This window comes from Epinephelus moara, chromosome 8, assembly GCF_006386435.1.
Source record: "Epinephelus moara isolate mb chromosome 8, YSFRI_EMoa_1.0, whole genome shotgun sequence".
Taxonomy (NCBI): Eukaryota; Metazoa; Chordata; class Actinopteri; order Perciformes; family Serranidae; genus Epinephelus; species Epinephelus moara.
The window spans coordinates 23,813,308-23,831,141 of record NC_065513.1 but is presented as its reverse complement, the minus strand read 5'-3'; the positions used below and the strand labels follow the sequence as shown (position 1 = coordinate 23,831,141).

The window sequence follows — 17,834 nt, the reverse complement described above, 5'->3', positions numbered from 1 at the left end:
GCGCGCACGCGCACACATGTCTCTCCCCAGACAGGATGTTGTGTTACAAAAAGCCACAGTTCAGTTTTTTCCCCTGAGGAGAAGTCCTCACATTTACATTTTAAAATCTTTTTAGAAGGATTTTCACTCCCATATTCAGCCAAATCTTGCTCTTAATTAAAACTGCTTTAATTATTAATTCTCGGTAATGTTCCTCATGGCTTCATGATGATTACTGACATTTAAAAAAATGTATTACAGAGATCTTAGAAGGTTGTACAAGATGATTTAACCTCTCTGTGTGTATTTTTCACTTTGTGCTGCTGCAGCCTTTACAAACATCTCAGGACATCCCAGTCAGACTAGAGTCGTTTAAAATGTTACAGAAATGTTCTTACACGATCTGACCTTGTGTCTGCTGGTTGTGTAAACAGGCAACTGTTTGCCAAAAAGTTCGTCAGTGGAACTTTATAAGGTGTGTGACTTTAGCTTATTCTGTGCACCTTGATTAAAAGGGCCTATAGTAAAGACGACAGTCTGTATTTAGGCAAGTGACTAATAAAGCAGCAGCTACCCCAACTGTGGAGCTGTGTCTCTGATTGGACTCTCGTCTGCAAGAACATGTTTGAAAGTTTTATGGCTGTCCTCTTGTTGCTCAGTTTAGAGGTCCATAAAAGTCATAAATATCTAAATGTCCATTTAATACCCACCTTACACCCAAAAGACATTTCAAGCGATTTCACTATTGAAGACCAATTACCAATGTCAACAGAAAATCGTTGGAGTTTCTGGTGTGCTCCCGTGATCTCGATCGTTTGGTGTAAGGTGGTCATAAAACTAAGTCTGAGCTGTCTTAAGTCAGTCTTTTTCTCGTCTTGACATTACGATAAAATCAAACATGTTTAATATTATCGTAAGTTTTTAGTCTTGGCTCATGCAATTACTGAAGATTAACGATGTGAACATTTTCAGCAACCAATAGCTGCACTCCCTCCAGCACCAGGAAGCAGCAAACCAGGTAGATAGTAAAAATGGAGGAGAAGCCAGGGAGGCGCAAGAACTCGAACAAATCTTGCTCATCTTGGACTATGGTAAAGGAGGAGAGACTGGTCAAGTTGTGGAGCGAGCAGGAGTCAGTGTTTAAGTCAACGTGTGTCTGATCCACCAAGCGGCACTTATTTTAGTTGAGAAATCTTAATTTTTGAAACAGCTCGTCTCTCATTCCCACGGTCTCCTCCCACTAAAATAATGGAGCTAACTAGTGGGGGCTTGTAGCGAGGTCAGGCGACAAAAGCCAAAATTTTAAGTTTGTACACGAATGCAGTTTCTCTTTGTTTTTTTTTTAATGCCGGATTGACAAGAATATTGTTGACATATGACACCTTTTCTCTTGTGTTTCTAGAGTTGTGTGTTTTTGCGGACAGTTGTTAGGATGTCATATTTCTCAAAGGGATTTGGCTCGGTGGAGCAGGAGCATTGAATGGTTCTAGTCTTGCAAATAGTGAACCTGCAAGATCCCCAGTCCTTGCAAAATCTGTGACTAGAAACTCACATATTATCTTTTAAAAGTATTTTAAAAATCTTTTAAAAGTATTCTATGGTAGGAATAAGGAGTGTGGATGCCGACGCAGGAGATTAAATGTGTTGTCTGGTTAAAAGAAACCCTGCACAAACCTACAAAATAAATAAACTCCCTGTCTCTGTCTTTTTTTTCTCAGGCACTGGGGAAAGTGGGAAGAGCACATTCATCAAACAGATGAGGATTATCCACGGCGCTGGCTACTCTGACGAGGACAAGAGGGGTTTCACCAAACTGGTCTATCAGAACATCTTCACAGCCATGCAGGCCATGATCCGAGCCTCAGAGACGCTCAAGGTCCCCTTCAAATATGAGCACAATAAGGTAAACGAGAACCTTTCACTCGAGCCATTTCAGATTCTTCAACAGAAATGACGACTGTTGTGAAGGATGACTAATAGTTTAAGGGAAAAAAGACGCTACAGAGTGGCCACAGAGTCCCTGTATATTTTTAGAGAGCCGTCTATCTTATTTGGAACAGCCATCCATAATCGTTTCCTGTCCTTTTTGATACTTCCTGTGTCCCTAAAGCACTCCAGCTCTCCATCACACCCTGTGTGTATTTGTCTTTGCCTGTGTTACAGTGCACACAAATCTGTGAGTGCGTATGTACACACAAATACACGTATGCAAATACACAAGAAAGACCTACCCTGCACTCCTCACCCAAATTTGACCTCAGTGTTCTGTAGCTTTCTCCTGAGGTCCTTTTTTTCTCTCCTCTGTCGCCCTTGTAGTCAAAGCTTTGGGAGCTGTTACAGTAACCTCCTACTCACGGTTTATTCCCTGTGAGAGGGACAACTGAAAAGCAGTGGAGCGCAGTCATCATCACCTTTTTTAAATAAATCAGACCATTTCAGGTGACAGGTGACAGCTGACTACGCTGCTTCAGCTTCTTCCTGCCGGGCCACAGCCCAGTCAGACGTTTCTCTCTGAAAGGTTTTGTAGAGATTTGGTTACAAGGGGTTGATAAATTATTAAGTAGATTTTAGGGGGATATCCTAAAGTCAGATCATAATCCTGGGGTGTTAGGGTGTGTTTTATTGGTAACACACAGAAAAAGGGGAGAAAAATTTGCTGCCTCAATCTGTTAGTTTGTGTTATTGTGTGGGTTTCGTGAATCTAAAGAAAAACCCTTTAAAACATCAAAGTCACACAATAATAAGGCCTCGTTTCCACTTACGTATGAGTATGGAGATGGGGCAACCGGAAGTCCATTCATTCCTATTGGAATCTCCGTGATATCCAATGTGCCTGTGAAACTCTTCCCCTCTGTAAAGTTAAGGTCTTGAATTTGCCACGAGTACGTTTAAAAAAAAAATGTAACTTTTGTGGTGGATTTGGAGAGACCATATGACAGTGTGCTAGCTTTGCTAATGAGCTACCATGTGTGGCGGTAGCTGATGACGGTGGGGGATGATTGGTTGAGAGCAGCAGCAGCTGTCTGTGAGTGAAAGCAAACTTTTAGAACCTGCGCAATAAATGGTTAAATTTCACTTTCAAAGTGTGTGCCGTTCTGCTGCTCCGTCTGTGCCCAGAGTACGCTCTGCACCCCAATACTGTGGTGCAGTGAATAACCAAACAGTATATGGAGCTCTTTCAGTGCACCTAATGAACGGTCCAGCTCCAAAAATAGAAAATCAAAACATGGCACCAAATGTTCATATCATGGCGGGCTGCCACAAATAAATGAATGTATGGGGAACCCAGTCAAGGCAGTGGTAGACCAGCAGCTTTCATTTTCAGTCAGGTAAAATTACTGTTTTTTGGCCAAGGGGTTCTGTCGGCTTCGGAGAGACCACAGATAAGTTTCACTTTAAGTTCAGTTCCCCATCAGAAAGGGCTGTCTGATGACAATGTAAAGTGATGAAAGTTTTTTGAATGTAGCATATACTTAAATTGATATAGATTTTTCTCAGGTGCCTGAAAAATGTTTTTCTGTAAACCACCAATCACAGCAGTACGTTGCTTAAGTTTTGTGTCAGTACTCCTGTCTGCTTCTCCAAACTGTGGGCCTGCTGACTTCCATCTACTGGTTGTAATACACTGACTATGGATAAGTACCTCACACAACCCCACCTCAAAACATCTGAACTATCCCTTTAATAAGATTTCTGAAGGTTGCTGGCCCGGTAAAGCAACAGGTTGCCACATAACAGAGGCTGCCACATGTTGGCCAGCACCAACACTTTACAATGGCACCATAACTTGAGTTTACTCTTTGCTGTCGTGGTGGATGGATCACTATTGTCCGCATTAACTTTCGCTTCCCATCCCACATGTGCGTGCTCATGACGAATGAAACTGAATGTGCTATTTCAGCCTGGCCATTTCACCATTGTTTTACCCACTTTGAACACAATGCAGAGCAATTATTCAGAGTAAAAATAATGCTACTATAATCCCTTTTCATTAAAACAAATACATGTCAGTCATTCAAAAGACAGTCAGTACTCAGTGGAAAAACACTGGAGTACTGGCAGTGTACAATGAAAGCACCTGAGTTCAGCAAACATCAAAGTGTGTGTGTACAACAAAACTACTGAATGCCTGTCATACTCTGTGCCCAATATCCCTCTGCTCTCATATACAGAAAATGGGAAGTGCCATACCTTTGACAAAGGCGTTCACTGACATGGCAAAGGAAGTGAAAATGAAACCTGTCGATCGTGTTTACACTGGCTGTCTGGCCACTTACAGTAAATGCAATGATTGTAGGTTAAACAAGGCCAACCATAGCACAGTGCATCTAATGTCTTCTGGACAAGTGTTTTCTCCTCTGTGACATCTCACTTGTTAATTTTATTATATTATTTTATATTACTATTTGTGTATTAACTATAATTAGTGCAGCACGTAAAAGAGGAACAGTTTTCACATGCAGGCACATGTTGATCTCTTGTCATGGGACACAGGAGAGATTTAACGGGAATCTGGGGCGCCAAACTTTCCCCTTAATAGCCCCAGAGGGATTTGAGCTTCAGATATTAGGTCCATGCTGAGCCTGGAGGTGCAGAGTAATTTCTGGATATAGAATATTTGAGTGAGGGAGAAAATAAACCAGTGATAATTAGGACTGCATAACCTGTATGTTGATTGTCTTTCATAGTCATTATCCAAAAAGCTTGATGAAGTTTTTGATAGGTTATGTACTACTTTTTGTTTAGGATTTTTAAATCAAGATGAGTCTCAGGACATCACAGCATGTTTTTTTTTCTTGTTCCTTCCCTCTAGGGCAACGCCAACATTGTGAGAGAGGTGGACGTAGAAAAGGTCTCCATGTTCGAGAAGCCTTACGTAGATGCAATCAAGAGTTTATGGAATGACCCGGGCATCCAGGAATGCTACGATCGGAGGAGGGAATACCAACTCTCAGACTCCACTAAATAGTGAGTAGAGTGGAAACAGCACGATACAGATGTCAAAACCAGACTGGGTATGAACTGACATCAGGCTTTTTACGGTGAAATACTTTCTATAGGGAACTGGAGTAATGTTTTGGATGTGATAACAAATACACACCCTGTTTCATTTCCTCTGTGCGACTGTAGTTACCTGAACGCGTTGGACCGGATTGCTGAGCCGTCTTATCTTCCCACCCAGCAGGATGTGTTGAGGGTTCGAGTCCCCACCACAGGCATCATTGAGTACCCGTTTGACCTGCAGAGTGTCATATTCAGGTGAGTAAAGAAAAAATATTCAGGATCAGAAAACATGAATAGCATTTGTGTACATAACATAGACCATATATAAAGATGGACAACACATTTTACGTTCCTTCTGCTGTAAGAAAATGAAGCCAAAATTACTTGGATGCATTCGCTGCTATCTTGCACTGGTGATATTCTTTAATAACTTTTAATGAAAGACTTTTTTTTTTGAAACATTGCAGTTCAGGGAATGTGGTACAGGATAGACAAAGAGTTAGAGACATTAGGTCCACAACAGAACTATGCATAAAGTGAAAAAAAAATACTATAGCCCTCACAAGAGGTTTACATAATCAGATATAAAGTTTGCATATATTAATAATTTTGTTAAAGTTCTCTTGAATAGTCTGGAGTCTGGAGCCAGAGTCTGTGCAGTAATGATCAGGGATGGAGCCACGGCATCGAGGTCCCGCCCAATCACCCACCCGACTCAATCTTGAGTCTGTCACAGCTGTCAGTCATGATGTCACACCACCTTTTTAGAGCATCAAATAACTTATTAAAACCAAACGTATCAGAAAACACTTGAACATCAGCGTGATAAGAACTACCTAAAATGACAGAAACCGTCTCTGGGAAAAATTTATTTGATGTGTACTCTGCTCTTAGTTTGGCTCATGTCCCATCTGCTAACATGAAGGGGAAGGAGTTTATGACCTGTACTGCAGCCAGCCACCAAAGGGTGATGGAGATGTTTTGGCTTCACTTTTGAGAGGCTGTCATGCTGTCCATCTTTATTGGACAGTCTATGGTACATACCAGCACAATAACAGTGCTGCTGTTGTTATTTTGTCTTTACAGCTAATAGATCAGTAAAAGCACAGAAAATGTTTAGGGAAATGTTAAAAGAAAAAGAAAGCTTTTCTTATCACAGCTTCAGGAAAGCATTGAAACAGCTTCACACTGAGCTGCTGTTTCACTTTTGATTCTTCAGTGTATGACACACTAACTCCCCTTGTCCCTTGTCTCACTTTGAATATTATAAGTTAAAGTAGTAGATAAGGTCAAAATGTTAATGTTCTGCTTTCACCGAGTTGAATATTAGAATCACATCGAAGTCACACCGAAGGATCAGCACAGTCATCCCATGTGATTCACTTTGGGTCTATTGTTTCTTTAATTACGCAACACCCCGCACTATGTGTCAGGAAGGAATTCAAGCAGACATTCTGAGATATCATACTGACTGTTTTCTCTCTCCTGCACGCTGCTGCCACGACAGGATGGTGGATGTCGGAGGTCAGAGGTCGGAGAGGAGGAAGTGGATCCACTGCTTCGAGAACGTCACATCCATCATGTTCCTGGTAGCGCTCAGCGAATACGACCAAGTTTTGGTGGAATCGGACAATGAGGTGAATGATGAACAGAAGTAAATTTAATAACCAAACTATATTCTTAGTGTGAGTCTTAGCTTCACATATTCAAAAAACGACCTCACCTATTGAAACACTTTATTATTTCATGCGATGTGGAAGATGACTTGGCTCTGAAGATAAAAATCTATTCCTTATTTAAAACAATGGAAATCAGATTCTCCTCCTGCCTGGCCTCGCTTCAGCTTTTTTTTCCCTTGGAAAGCATTTGTAAATGATCAGCCAGCTGTTTTGAATACCGCCTCGGGCCACATCTCCTTCTTAAGAGGACATAGCGTGTCTGTCAGTTTGTTAAAGTGTATTAATGAGCAGGTGTGTGTTCGTATGTGTGTGTCATCTGTTTCTGCGCCCATGTGTTTTCCTTCCTTTGTTACCGCAACCCTGCAAGAACAAGAAGACTGACCAGCTGCATGTCCTCTCTGTTCTGACGTCAGTAGATTCGTTTTTATAAACATACAGGAGATCTTCTGTTTAGGACTCTTAATACACTGCACTGCCGGGTGATGTCTGAGGCTTGCTTTCACAACAGTTGTTTTGTTCAATTAAACACTGAAATCAAGTGCAAGGGAGAAATTAAACTGTTGAAGGCGACACGGCCGGCCTTCTCTCTCATCGTTACTGTTCTCCCTCTGGTGTGGTAAAGCGTTTATTAAAATCTGTACTTAATGAGTATGAAAGACTGTGGTTTAATTAAGTGATTAACTCTCCCTCTCTTCTTCTCTATCTCTCTGTATGTCTCTCTCCCCCTCTCTTCACCTCTCCTCACACACACATTCACACACTCTCTCTGCAGAACCGGATGGAGGAGAGTAAAGCTCTGTTTAGGACAATAATCACATACCCCTGGTTCCAAAACTCCTCGGTCATTCTCTTCCTCAACAAGAAGGATCTGTTGGAGGAGAAGATCATGTACTCTCATCTGGTCGACTACTTTCCAGAGTATGACGGTGAGTGACGGCTCGGTCCAACGCGAACATCAAACACCTGAAACACAGCACAGAGCTCTTCCTGTCAGCTGCTAGTTTGCGTCACTCCATAGTGATACACTGTGAAAGCACGAACGCAGGTGCTTCGCAGATTTTTCGGACATGCCTTCCTCAGGGTAATAAACTTCTTCTGAAAATTAGGCCATGTGACTTTTGTGTTATTGTTCATTTGATGTAATAAATAACACAAAGTGTCAGTTTAGCTTTTTCGGCTGGGACTGCACTATGTATCGTTTTTTTGTTTTTTAAATTGTCATCATGTCATCATGATATCAACATGATAAATACATCGCAAAAGACTGCGTATGGTACAGTGAATATACTAACAAAGTATTCAGTTACATTCTGTCTGTTTGGTGCCATTATGTCTGATAATTTTCTGGACAATTAGACCAAGCCCTTGCTGTGAGGGATCATCTGACTGGGCAGAATCTGGCCTCTGATCCCTAATATTCTGTATTATGCTGGCAAACATAACATTAAATACCATCAGTGTATTATCCTTGTAGTTCTGTTTAGATAATGATGCTGCTTGATATATCAGTCAGTTTCAGTATCTGACAAAAATTGCAAAAAAAATTGTGCGATACATAATACAGCAGAGCTTTTCAGTTACAAATTTAGTTGGACCAGATTGTAAAACTAAGAAATGAAGAGAGGCCAGACAGTTTCAGCAGCCTATTAAAGACCTTTTTTAGCTTTTGGTAATGACAAATTTAAAAAAAAAAAAAATGCAAATGAATGTAATAAAAATATCAATGTTTATTGTTTTACTTTTGAAATAAAAGAATCGAAAGTCACATATCCAACCCAGACATATCATGAAATGAAGAAACAGAATGAAAAGAGCTATCAATTAGGGCTGCAACTAACAATTATTTTCATTGTCGACTAATCTGTCGATTATTTCTTTGATTAGTCGACTAATCATTTTATCGGAAAATGTGTTAAAATGTTGAAAAATGTCGGTCTGTCTCTCCCAAACCCCAAAATTATGTCATCTAATGTCTTGTTTCGTACTCACGCCAAAGGGTTTTAGTTCACCGTCATGGGAGAGTGTGTTAAGTTGCCAACATTTGAACGTAAGAAGCTGCAATAAGAGTATTTTGGGGTACTTTTATAGTACTTTTTTTCCGATTATTTTAATCGCTGATTAGTCATCGATTAGTCGACAAATTGTTGCAGCCCTACTATCAATGCTCAGAACCAGAACATGTTACTCCCCTCTCTGTACCACACACACCTCATCTCATGACATTTTCGAGGTCAAGAAAAAGTATTTAGGAAAAGACACAGGACACATTTTTGTACTGTTTGACCATAGCACGGGTTTTTTAAAAAGCTACCATGTGTGATCAGAACTGCATCACATGAGAAAATGTTGATTTGTTAAAGATATAATTGGTGATGTCGCTGTATTGATCTGTGCATCCTGCCCGATCAGCACGAGGCATGTGTAACAGAGATGAGAAGGAGGTGAGATGGCTCACTCGCTACCTACCTCTAGACACTCTATGTAGTTTACACAGTATATCAGATTTATGTATGCTGGGCCAATCTGAGGTGGCTTCTGGGCTGGAAGTGGCCCGCAGGCTGCCAACTGAATAGGCCTGTTATACAGTATTAGATATATTTGTTTTATATTGGTTAATTACAAGGGCTTAAGTCTGAGATTTCATTTCTTTCAGCCATGATAAAACAATTGTCTTCAAATGTGGCAATTATCTGTTTATTTCTGAAAGATATTCAGATTCAACAACATTAAAGTAATTTGTCTAAATATTCTTGAGTGTTAAGACATAAATCAGGACAGGTACCAAACAAAGCTTCCTTTTTTTTGTTTGTTTGAAATAGCTGCAAAGTCTTTTTGTAATGAAGAAAGAACAGTATTGGACATAATGAGTGTTGGAATTATTTTTTATTGTGTATTTTGGGGCTGCCCCCGATTAAGAATTTTCCTAGTCGACCAGTCACCCACATGTTTACGTTATGTTTATGTTTAATATATAATATTAAATTATATATTTTGGGCGGGGCAAAACAATGGTTTGAGTTCAACGTCTGAAGAAGAATAATATAAGTATCCCTACAGATTAAAATGCACTAGCCTGCCGGAGAATCAAATCCTGTCAAATGTATTTTGAATGTGCAGGTACTTACTGTAATGACAGAAACAGCTGTTCCCTGTTGTAAGTGCACTCACAGAGCATCGTCTTCCCCTCTCCAGGTCCCCAGAGGGATGCCCAAGCAGGGCGAGAGTTCATCCTCAAGATGTTTGTGGACCTGAATCCAGACAGCGACAAGATCATCTACTCTCACTTCACCTGTGCCACTGACACAGAGAACATCAGATTCGTCTTTGCTGCCGTCAAAGACACCATCCTGCAGCTCAACCTAAAGGAGTACAACCTGGTGTAGAGCGGGGGAGCGGGGCTGCCAACAGGAGGCCCTGAACACACACACTGACTGACACAATCTGTGAAGAGATAGATCATATACACACACATGAAAAGAAAATCAGAGAAAAAAAAAATCGAATGGTTGCATAATACTAATTTATTTGCCATTTGTTGATCTCTTGGTCCCCAAGGGGTGAGCAAAGTAAATGTTATCTTGCTATTTAAGGAGTTGATGAAATATACGAGGGGTGGGGGGTGGAAGGGGGGGGTCAAGATATTTGGAAGGGTCAGCGAGGGACTTGCTGTTGAATATGTACAGCAACGATCCTCATTTCTAGGCTTTGCGCATTGTGAAGTTTTGTTTTTTTGACAGAAAGAAAGGAACTAATTTGTGCACTCGAGGTTTGGGGGATTTGTTTTGTCCGTCAGTCTGATACATCAGAGCTGGACCGAATGCAATGTGCTCCCTGCCTCCTGCCTTTTTATAAACAAGAAAAAATGTTTTCATTCCTTATTTTAAATTTTTTTTTTTTTTTTACCCTCCCTCCTTATCTGTCGTCCTGGGCGCTCACCTGTTGGCCCAACAGGAAATGATGTAACAGATCTCGTATTGAGAGCTTCCATTTTGCTTAAAGGACTGATTGGCAAGTCACTTGATAAATACGTATAAACTGTGATTTTTAAATTATTTCATATTGATTTGGTATTGATCGACTTAAATCATTATCACATTGCATTGACTTTGGTACCATCCGCCGAGTAGAGCACGTGTGACCGTGGATTTGCCACATTGTGGGGGGTGAAATATCGACGAAGTTTGAGAGAAATTGGCTTTAAAAACGCTCTCTGATCTTCGAGCGAGCAGGTGAAGGGGCACACGGGGACCTCCGCTCTGCTACGTCATGAAAATCACGATGGTTGCTTTACACAGACTGGAGGGAGACAAGGACGTGATAATTTATGAGACGTTGTTAAATGATTATGTTCAACTGTGCCACATTAACGCTTTTTATTATTACGGTAATATGTGTATTTATTGCCAATGCCAAAACAACTCAAGCACCGGACTCCACTTTGCGCTGTTTACTACTCAAATGAAAAGTGTTGAAGAGCGGAAAAGAGCATCGCTAATGAACGATCGACCGACTGATTCCTGCAAGTATTCGACAAAGTCAACGGTATTCCCGCCCCCGCCCTCCCAGCAAACTTCCACCCAGACAACCACAGCCTGGACTGACTCAAGCTACAGTTGATTATCAGGCTGTAGAGAGGAGGACGTCACCCAGTGTGCTGAACTGCTCAAACTGTCCAATCACAGCCTCCCCCTGGCCTCCACACCATCCAGTCCCATCTTAGCCGTGTCTTTATCCTCGTCCAATCACAGCCCGGCTGTCTTGACTGTTGTAGTTCAATAGCAGTGGAGAATAAATTTGGCTAATTCCTATGTGAAAGGGCACAGTGTTGATGTTCAGTTTGTACCAAAGTAAGCCCTTCTTCTTTCATTATTGGCACCTCTGATTTGCAATCCCCTCATCCCCACGTTACTTTGAGTATTTTTTTGTAACGATTCCCTCGAACATAAGCCTGTAATTTACATTTATTGAGGCATAGTGCAATTATGAATGCTATAATCATTGTACATACATCTCTCTATATATATGGCAGCATCTCTGTTGGCTTTGTAATCATTACTTTTTTGGCAGATTGAATGTGCGGTATTGAAAATATGTATCTATGTAATTGTATTGTATGTCTAATGGCTAATTCATTTTTGGAAGAAAAAAAATATGTTATTTACATGTTTGTTTTTGTTTCCTTTTTTTAAGAGGAGAATGTAAAATTTTGTGTTTTGCCAGTTTTGTTTCTCAGCAAAGAAACATTGTTCAGCTTCAGAACTGCATAAAGAGGAATATTATTACCCAACAACACGCTGATTGGTATATGCCAGTATCATAGTAGCCGGTTTGTTGAATTGACTTTTATATGAAAAACTGCAGACCGAATCCAAACTACAGGGCTAACTGCAATCCTTTAGTTCTTAAAGGCAACAGAGCACTTGTCATATAGGTGTAGTCACGTCACTCATTCTTGTTCTTTTATATTTAACTTAATCACACAGCATCTCAATAAGTATTGGTTAACTTTGAGATTTCGTAGCGTACCGCACACCTAGTGATCCTGAGCAGTCCCCTTCCCTCCAACACCCACCCACCCTTATAGGTTTTATTTAACATGTAGATCAAGGTGGACAGCAGGTTAAATGTTGCTTTGGCTCAGATTCTGTATAAAAAAATCTTAAGGATGTAATTATCGGATTGTTAATGCTAATACATGGGAATGCCGTCACCTTTAATGTGACAGTTCACCCCAAAATCAAACAAACATCTTCTCCTCTTACCTGTAGTGCTGTTTATCAGTCTAGATTGTTCTGGTGCAAGTTGCAGAATGTTGGAGATATCGGCCGTAGAGATGTCTGCCTTCTCTTGAGTATAATAGAACAAGATGGCACTCGGCTTGTGGTGCTCAAAGCACCAAAAAAATGCACTTGAACTCAACAGCAATGTCTCTTAACAGAAATCATGAACCGGTTACTCAAGATAATTCACGGACCTTGTTGTGAGCAGTTTCATGTAGGAACTACTTTCTTTCTTGAATGGCACAGCGGTGCAGTGGTTAGCATTATCACCCCACAGCAAGAGGGCTCCTGGTTCGAGTGGGGGAGCCCTTCTGTGCAGAGTTTGCATGTTCTCCCCGTGTCAGTGTGGGTTTTCTCCGGGTACTCCGGCTTCCTCCCACAGTCCAAAGACATGCAGGTTAATTGGTGACTCTAAATTGGCCATAGGTGTGAATGTGAGTGTGAATGGTTGTCTGTCTCTATGTGTCAGCCCTGTGATAGTCTGGTGACCTGTCCAGGGTGTACCCTGCCTCTCGCCCAATGTCAGCTGGGATAGGCTCCAGTCCCTCAGCAACCCCCAACAGGTTATGGAAAATGAATGAATAAATGAACTACACTGCAAACGGTATCACTGCTCAGAAGAAAGCATGCATCTGCACATGGACAAGAGGCCCGTGCCTGTGACAGCATGAGATATAAACATTATTGGTGTCCTCCTCGACTGAGCTGTTAGCTAGCTCGGTGCTAGATGTATGTTTCCTTCTGCTTGATGATACTATAGAAAATAGTTCCTACATGAAACCATCACAGCAAGGTCTGAGTCTTGAGTAACTGGGTCATGATTTCTGGAAAGAGACATTGCTGTTGAGTGTTTCAAATATATTTTTTTGGCACTTTGAGCACCACAAGCCAAGTGTCATGTAGTTTCATTATATTGGAGAGAAGGCTGACATCTCTATGGTGATATCTCCAACACTCTGCAACTCACACCAAAACAATCTAGACTGATATAAAGCACGACAGGTAAAGGGGAAATGTTTTTTGATTTTGGGGTGAACTATCCCTTTAATACCACCTCTGCCCTGATAGAACTCAGTATTGCCTGTCAGAGTCAGTGACTACTGTACACACACAGAATGACTCAGCCATTTGGCCTAAGTAGGACAGTACATTTACAGGTGCTTTTATATTTTCTTTTTTACTTCATTTCCATTTTAATTGCCACCATTCCATTAGAATGTACAGTATTATTTTAGACTTTATTTATGAGATGACAACATTGGAGAAAACACACGACAGTTCACATGTACATAATTGCCTTATTGAATAAGCTGTGCCTCTGAAGTCTCATGCAAGGCACCTGTGTTTCTATAAGAAGTGAAGTGCAGCCAGTAATGTCCCAATGTGCAGCTGGAGGATTGTTTGCTTTTTGGCTCAGTGGTCTCTTTTTGTTATTCCGTTCTATAAGAAGCCCTGGGAACAGCTTTGAGGTGTAGCTCATGTAGCTAACATGACATCATCATAAGAACATCATGAGTGCATTGTAATCAGAACACACTTTCTATTGATTTCATGTCAGATTCGTGTCTTAAAACCCACGCCGCAGTGCATTACAGTGCATTGAACTGCCTGATGTGAGTATGATTAAACAGCAGTCATCAGGATGTGCAGAATGTGCCACAATCTGGACTCTAAACCACCACCAGACACCTGCCGAGTGTTTTTGGCTGTGGTTCGGCATCTGCCAGCCGCTTGGCAGGTGCCCAACCCTCACTCGGAGGCCCTGTTGTTTTCAGATATTTCAGCTGGCCGGTGAAATTTCTTACAAGGATGATTGATTTTGGCAGGCGACAACAAGTTAATTTCCGGTCCAATTCACTTGAAGTAAATCTTACAATAACCACTTCTCAACAGCAGGGCTCATTGGGGAAAAATGGGGGCCAACTCGTCACACATTTTACTGAATGGTGTTAAAGTGATTCTACTAATTGCCAGAGATGTTTTGAAGCTGGACTATAGTTTCAACTTATCAGTGTTGATGATCACTTGTTGTAGAGTTGCAGTAATCAGTAACTTGTGTCCCTGCTGTTGTAAAGTGCTCACTGTCCCTGCTACTTAGAGGGAAAATCCTTGTGTAGAGAGCTCACACACTGCGTTCACTGAGCAGAGACCGCCCGGCTGTGCTTGTGAGCTACAGTAAGTAAGCTTAGCTTTTTCACACAATGAAGGCAGATCATAAAAGAAGTATACTGTACTGGCAACAATTCAAATTATAATTGGGTTTTGTTAAATAAATATGGAGCGACAAAGTTTGATTGTTTCATCACTCTGAGGGAGTAAATATGAGTTATAATCAAGCTGGATTTTCCCTATAAGAGCACAGACTCCAGCTGGTATTGGCTTGCTGATAGAAATCTCACGCAGTATGTTCAAGAGCAGCACAGTGTTACGTACAGTATATTAAGGACTGCATCGTGTAGAGCTGCAGGGTCCAGCTTGGGGAAAAGAAACTTTCCATAAACTGCTTATTACTCAGACACATCATCTTGATTGCTTTTATCCTGGAGTTTAATTTTGAAATAGTCCAATCATTGTGTAAAATATTTCCTGTATCCACAAACTGGCGCTCCTTCAACATGTTACTGTTTATCAAAAGTATGTCAACTCTGATTTTCTTTGTGATTTTAGTTATGGCTATCATTTGTTACAGTGTGGTAATTAAATGCCTTTAAATCTACATCATTAGTCCCCACCAAATCTATTGCCCACATGTCCTGAGTAAAGTTGTATTTGAACTCCAGTTTGTATTAGAAATCTCTGTCAAGCACTGAAAATGTAACAAGTGAACACAGATGTGATTTTTGGGAAGTAGAACTATAAACTTCGACTTTGCTCATACATGCTCAAAAAGACAAAAGAGACAACACAATACTTTGAGGACAGGAAAACGTGGCTGACTTTGTTTACTTCCTGGTTTCAAACTCCACCATTATAAAGTTGCTTTAGATATAAGGCAGAGGAAATCCATCACATCACATAAAACACACTGTGTTTATATCCTTGAAGAATTGATGTTCACAAAAACAAATTGTCATGAGCCAGATTCTTCACTGAAAAATGGGAGTTAGGGTATTGTATTGGCAGATCCTCCCTGATCGACTCAGTAGAAAAAGTGAAATCTTTGTACCGTTCCCGCCGATGTGTTCAGTCTCTGTTTTTGTAAATGTTCTTGTTGCAAAGCAATCATGATGATACAGAGTAGACTGGACTTGTCTAAGATGTATGTGTTGAGAACGATGTTCAAAAAGAGGACACAAGTGTGGATAAACAGAGAGTAAATTGCACAAAAAAGCCTGAAGACTGACTGTGGTTATTTTATCAAGGTTAGCGACTGTATAGCCAACACTAAGCAATCATGATTCATTTATATATTTTAATGTGCGAATGATTAAGATCATGGTTGAGACCAGGGCACACACACATTAACATACTGTATTTCATTCTCACGAGTGAATTATGTTTTATGTTTATTAATACTGAATTAATTTTTATTATTGAGTATCTCTAAAAGGTGTATTTTAATGTGTGGATTGATGAAGTTACTACAGGGCCACAACTGCTATTTCATTGCTCCTCTGTTCATGTTTTCTTTCTAGTCTGGATTATACCACCATAGAAGAGGAGAAAGGAAAATCCCCATTGTTGTTCCTAGAGGTTCATACAATGTATTTGTAATTACTGAGAACATTTTGTACATTTTCCTCATCTCTTATAATCTTTCATTTGATATTTCCATGAATTTATTAACACATAATTTATTCTCTCCCAGTTATTTTGTTTTCTCTCTTGGCACCCCTGTGAGTGCCCCAGCACAGACACAGATTCAGCCTTCCGTCTAAATACAATACTTGCATTTACAGCTGCCCAGCAAAACAACAACAAAATGAGTCAACAGCATGTACCTATGGCTGCCCGGCTCCTCCGGCACGTCTCCCAGTCCTTTAAGTCTTAAACCAAAAACTCAGGCAGTGTCCTTCTCCTTGGTCTGGGCCGCAGTCATCTGAGGGCCAGCACAGTACTGCATGACAAAGGGAGCGATGTAATCAGAACAAACCAGCAGCAGCTGTGTCAATCAACTCACCTGGTGCTTCTCTCATGAGCCCCCCCCCCCACACCTGTCCCCTGCATCTGACTGCTAACCACACCCACATCACACTGCTTCTAGTTTACCTTGATAATGAGCACTGATTGGTGTCACTCATGCTCACTTCATTTAGCCATTTGTGTTAAAGGAATACTTCACCCACAAAATGATGATTTATACATCAATTACTCACCCTGTGTGTCTTTTTTCCTCTCATGCCTCCACGATGAACGGAGAATCCAAAACCAGAGATAATTCCTGGTGAGCTAGAGTTAAAGAGGGCTGCGTTTAACAACAGCAAAACTATATCATACATACTATAGCATCCTTTGACAAGCTCTCACACAGCTCATGCAGTATAATCCATATAAACAGTCTCACACACAGATGAGTAGTGGGCCTGGGCAAGTGTTTGCTTTTGAACTTTGCTCTGCCAAAGGAGCGTTAGTTGTATGTGGAAGTATTTTCAATAGAAAAGTTTAAGTCAATTGTAAAGTTTTAGTCAAATTGCATATGTTTGGGAAGTACTGAGCCTACGACTGGATAAATGAGACTAGGATTCGGATGACCCTTATTCAGTTTCTGTGCACAATAGCTTCTTTAACATGTGTTATCACTCATATCCCGGCATAAGACAATAAGAATAAGAAAAATAAGACAGGTAGCTTTCATTTTTCCTCTCTTTTCTTTCGGTGAAAGGTCGTCTTTGCTGGTGCTTTCATCCCTCACACTGGCTGCCAATCAGGGCTTTTGATTTGTCACACACTTGTAATTCCTGCACATGAATGGTGACAAATAGGTTCCCTTAGAAAGTTTTTTAAATTAAATTAAATTACATTTTTTTAGCTAGAGTTTGCCTCTTTATGAACACAACATACTGATACATTCATAACTTTTTGTATAGGCCCAGCTGAATACTGCAAATAATAATGTCTGGTTATCACAAACTCCCACTGCACACCTAGAATGGCAGCACGGCACACCGGGCTTCCCCCTCCTTTGTCCTCCTACAAGACCTGAAGTGTTAAAATGCAAAGTTTCACATGAACCCAGGATGTACTTTGACTCAAACACGCACTCAGTCAGTCACAGTTGGCCTTCCTGACCCCTAGTGGCCGTTAGGAGACATGGCAGTGTCAGAGGATGCACTGAAGCAGGAGAATTCACTTCCCCTCTCTGTGAAGAGCTGCTAAACTTTGGAAGATGTTTCATGTCCTGAACTCTTCTAATACATGTCTGAGAAGAAGAAAGCTGCTTTCAGCTGGCAGC

At 40.8% G+C, this 17,834-nt stretch overlaps 1 protein-coding gene across 1 annotated transcript in view; it reads left to right on the top strand.

Moving 5' to 3' along the window:
- The window catches only part of LOC126394084 (guanine nucleotide-binding protein G(q) subunit alpha), a 25,389-nt gene extending 13,566 nt beyond the window's left edge, over window positions 1–11,823 (top strand). The window contains exons 2-7 of the mRNA XM_050050688.1: window positions 1,698–1,882; window positions 4,793–4,947; window positions 5,110–5,238; window positions 6,491–6,620; window positions 7,435–7,588; window positions 9,855–11,823. Of these exons, the coding sequence (XP_049906645.1) occupies window positions 1,698–1,882; window positions 4,793–4,947; window positions 5,110–5,238; window positions 6,491–6,620; window positions 7,435–7,588; window positions 9,855–10,045 (944 nt within the window). The 3' untranslated portion in view covers window positions 10,046–11,823. The remainder of the gene's footprint in view (window positions 1–1,697; window positions 1,883–4,792; window positions 4,948–5,109; window positions 5,239–6,490; window positions 6,621–7,434; window positions 7,589–9,854) is intronic.
- The last annotated feature ends 6,011 nt before the right edge of the window (window positions 11,824–17,834 follow it).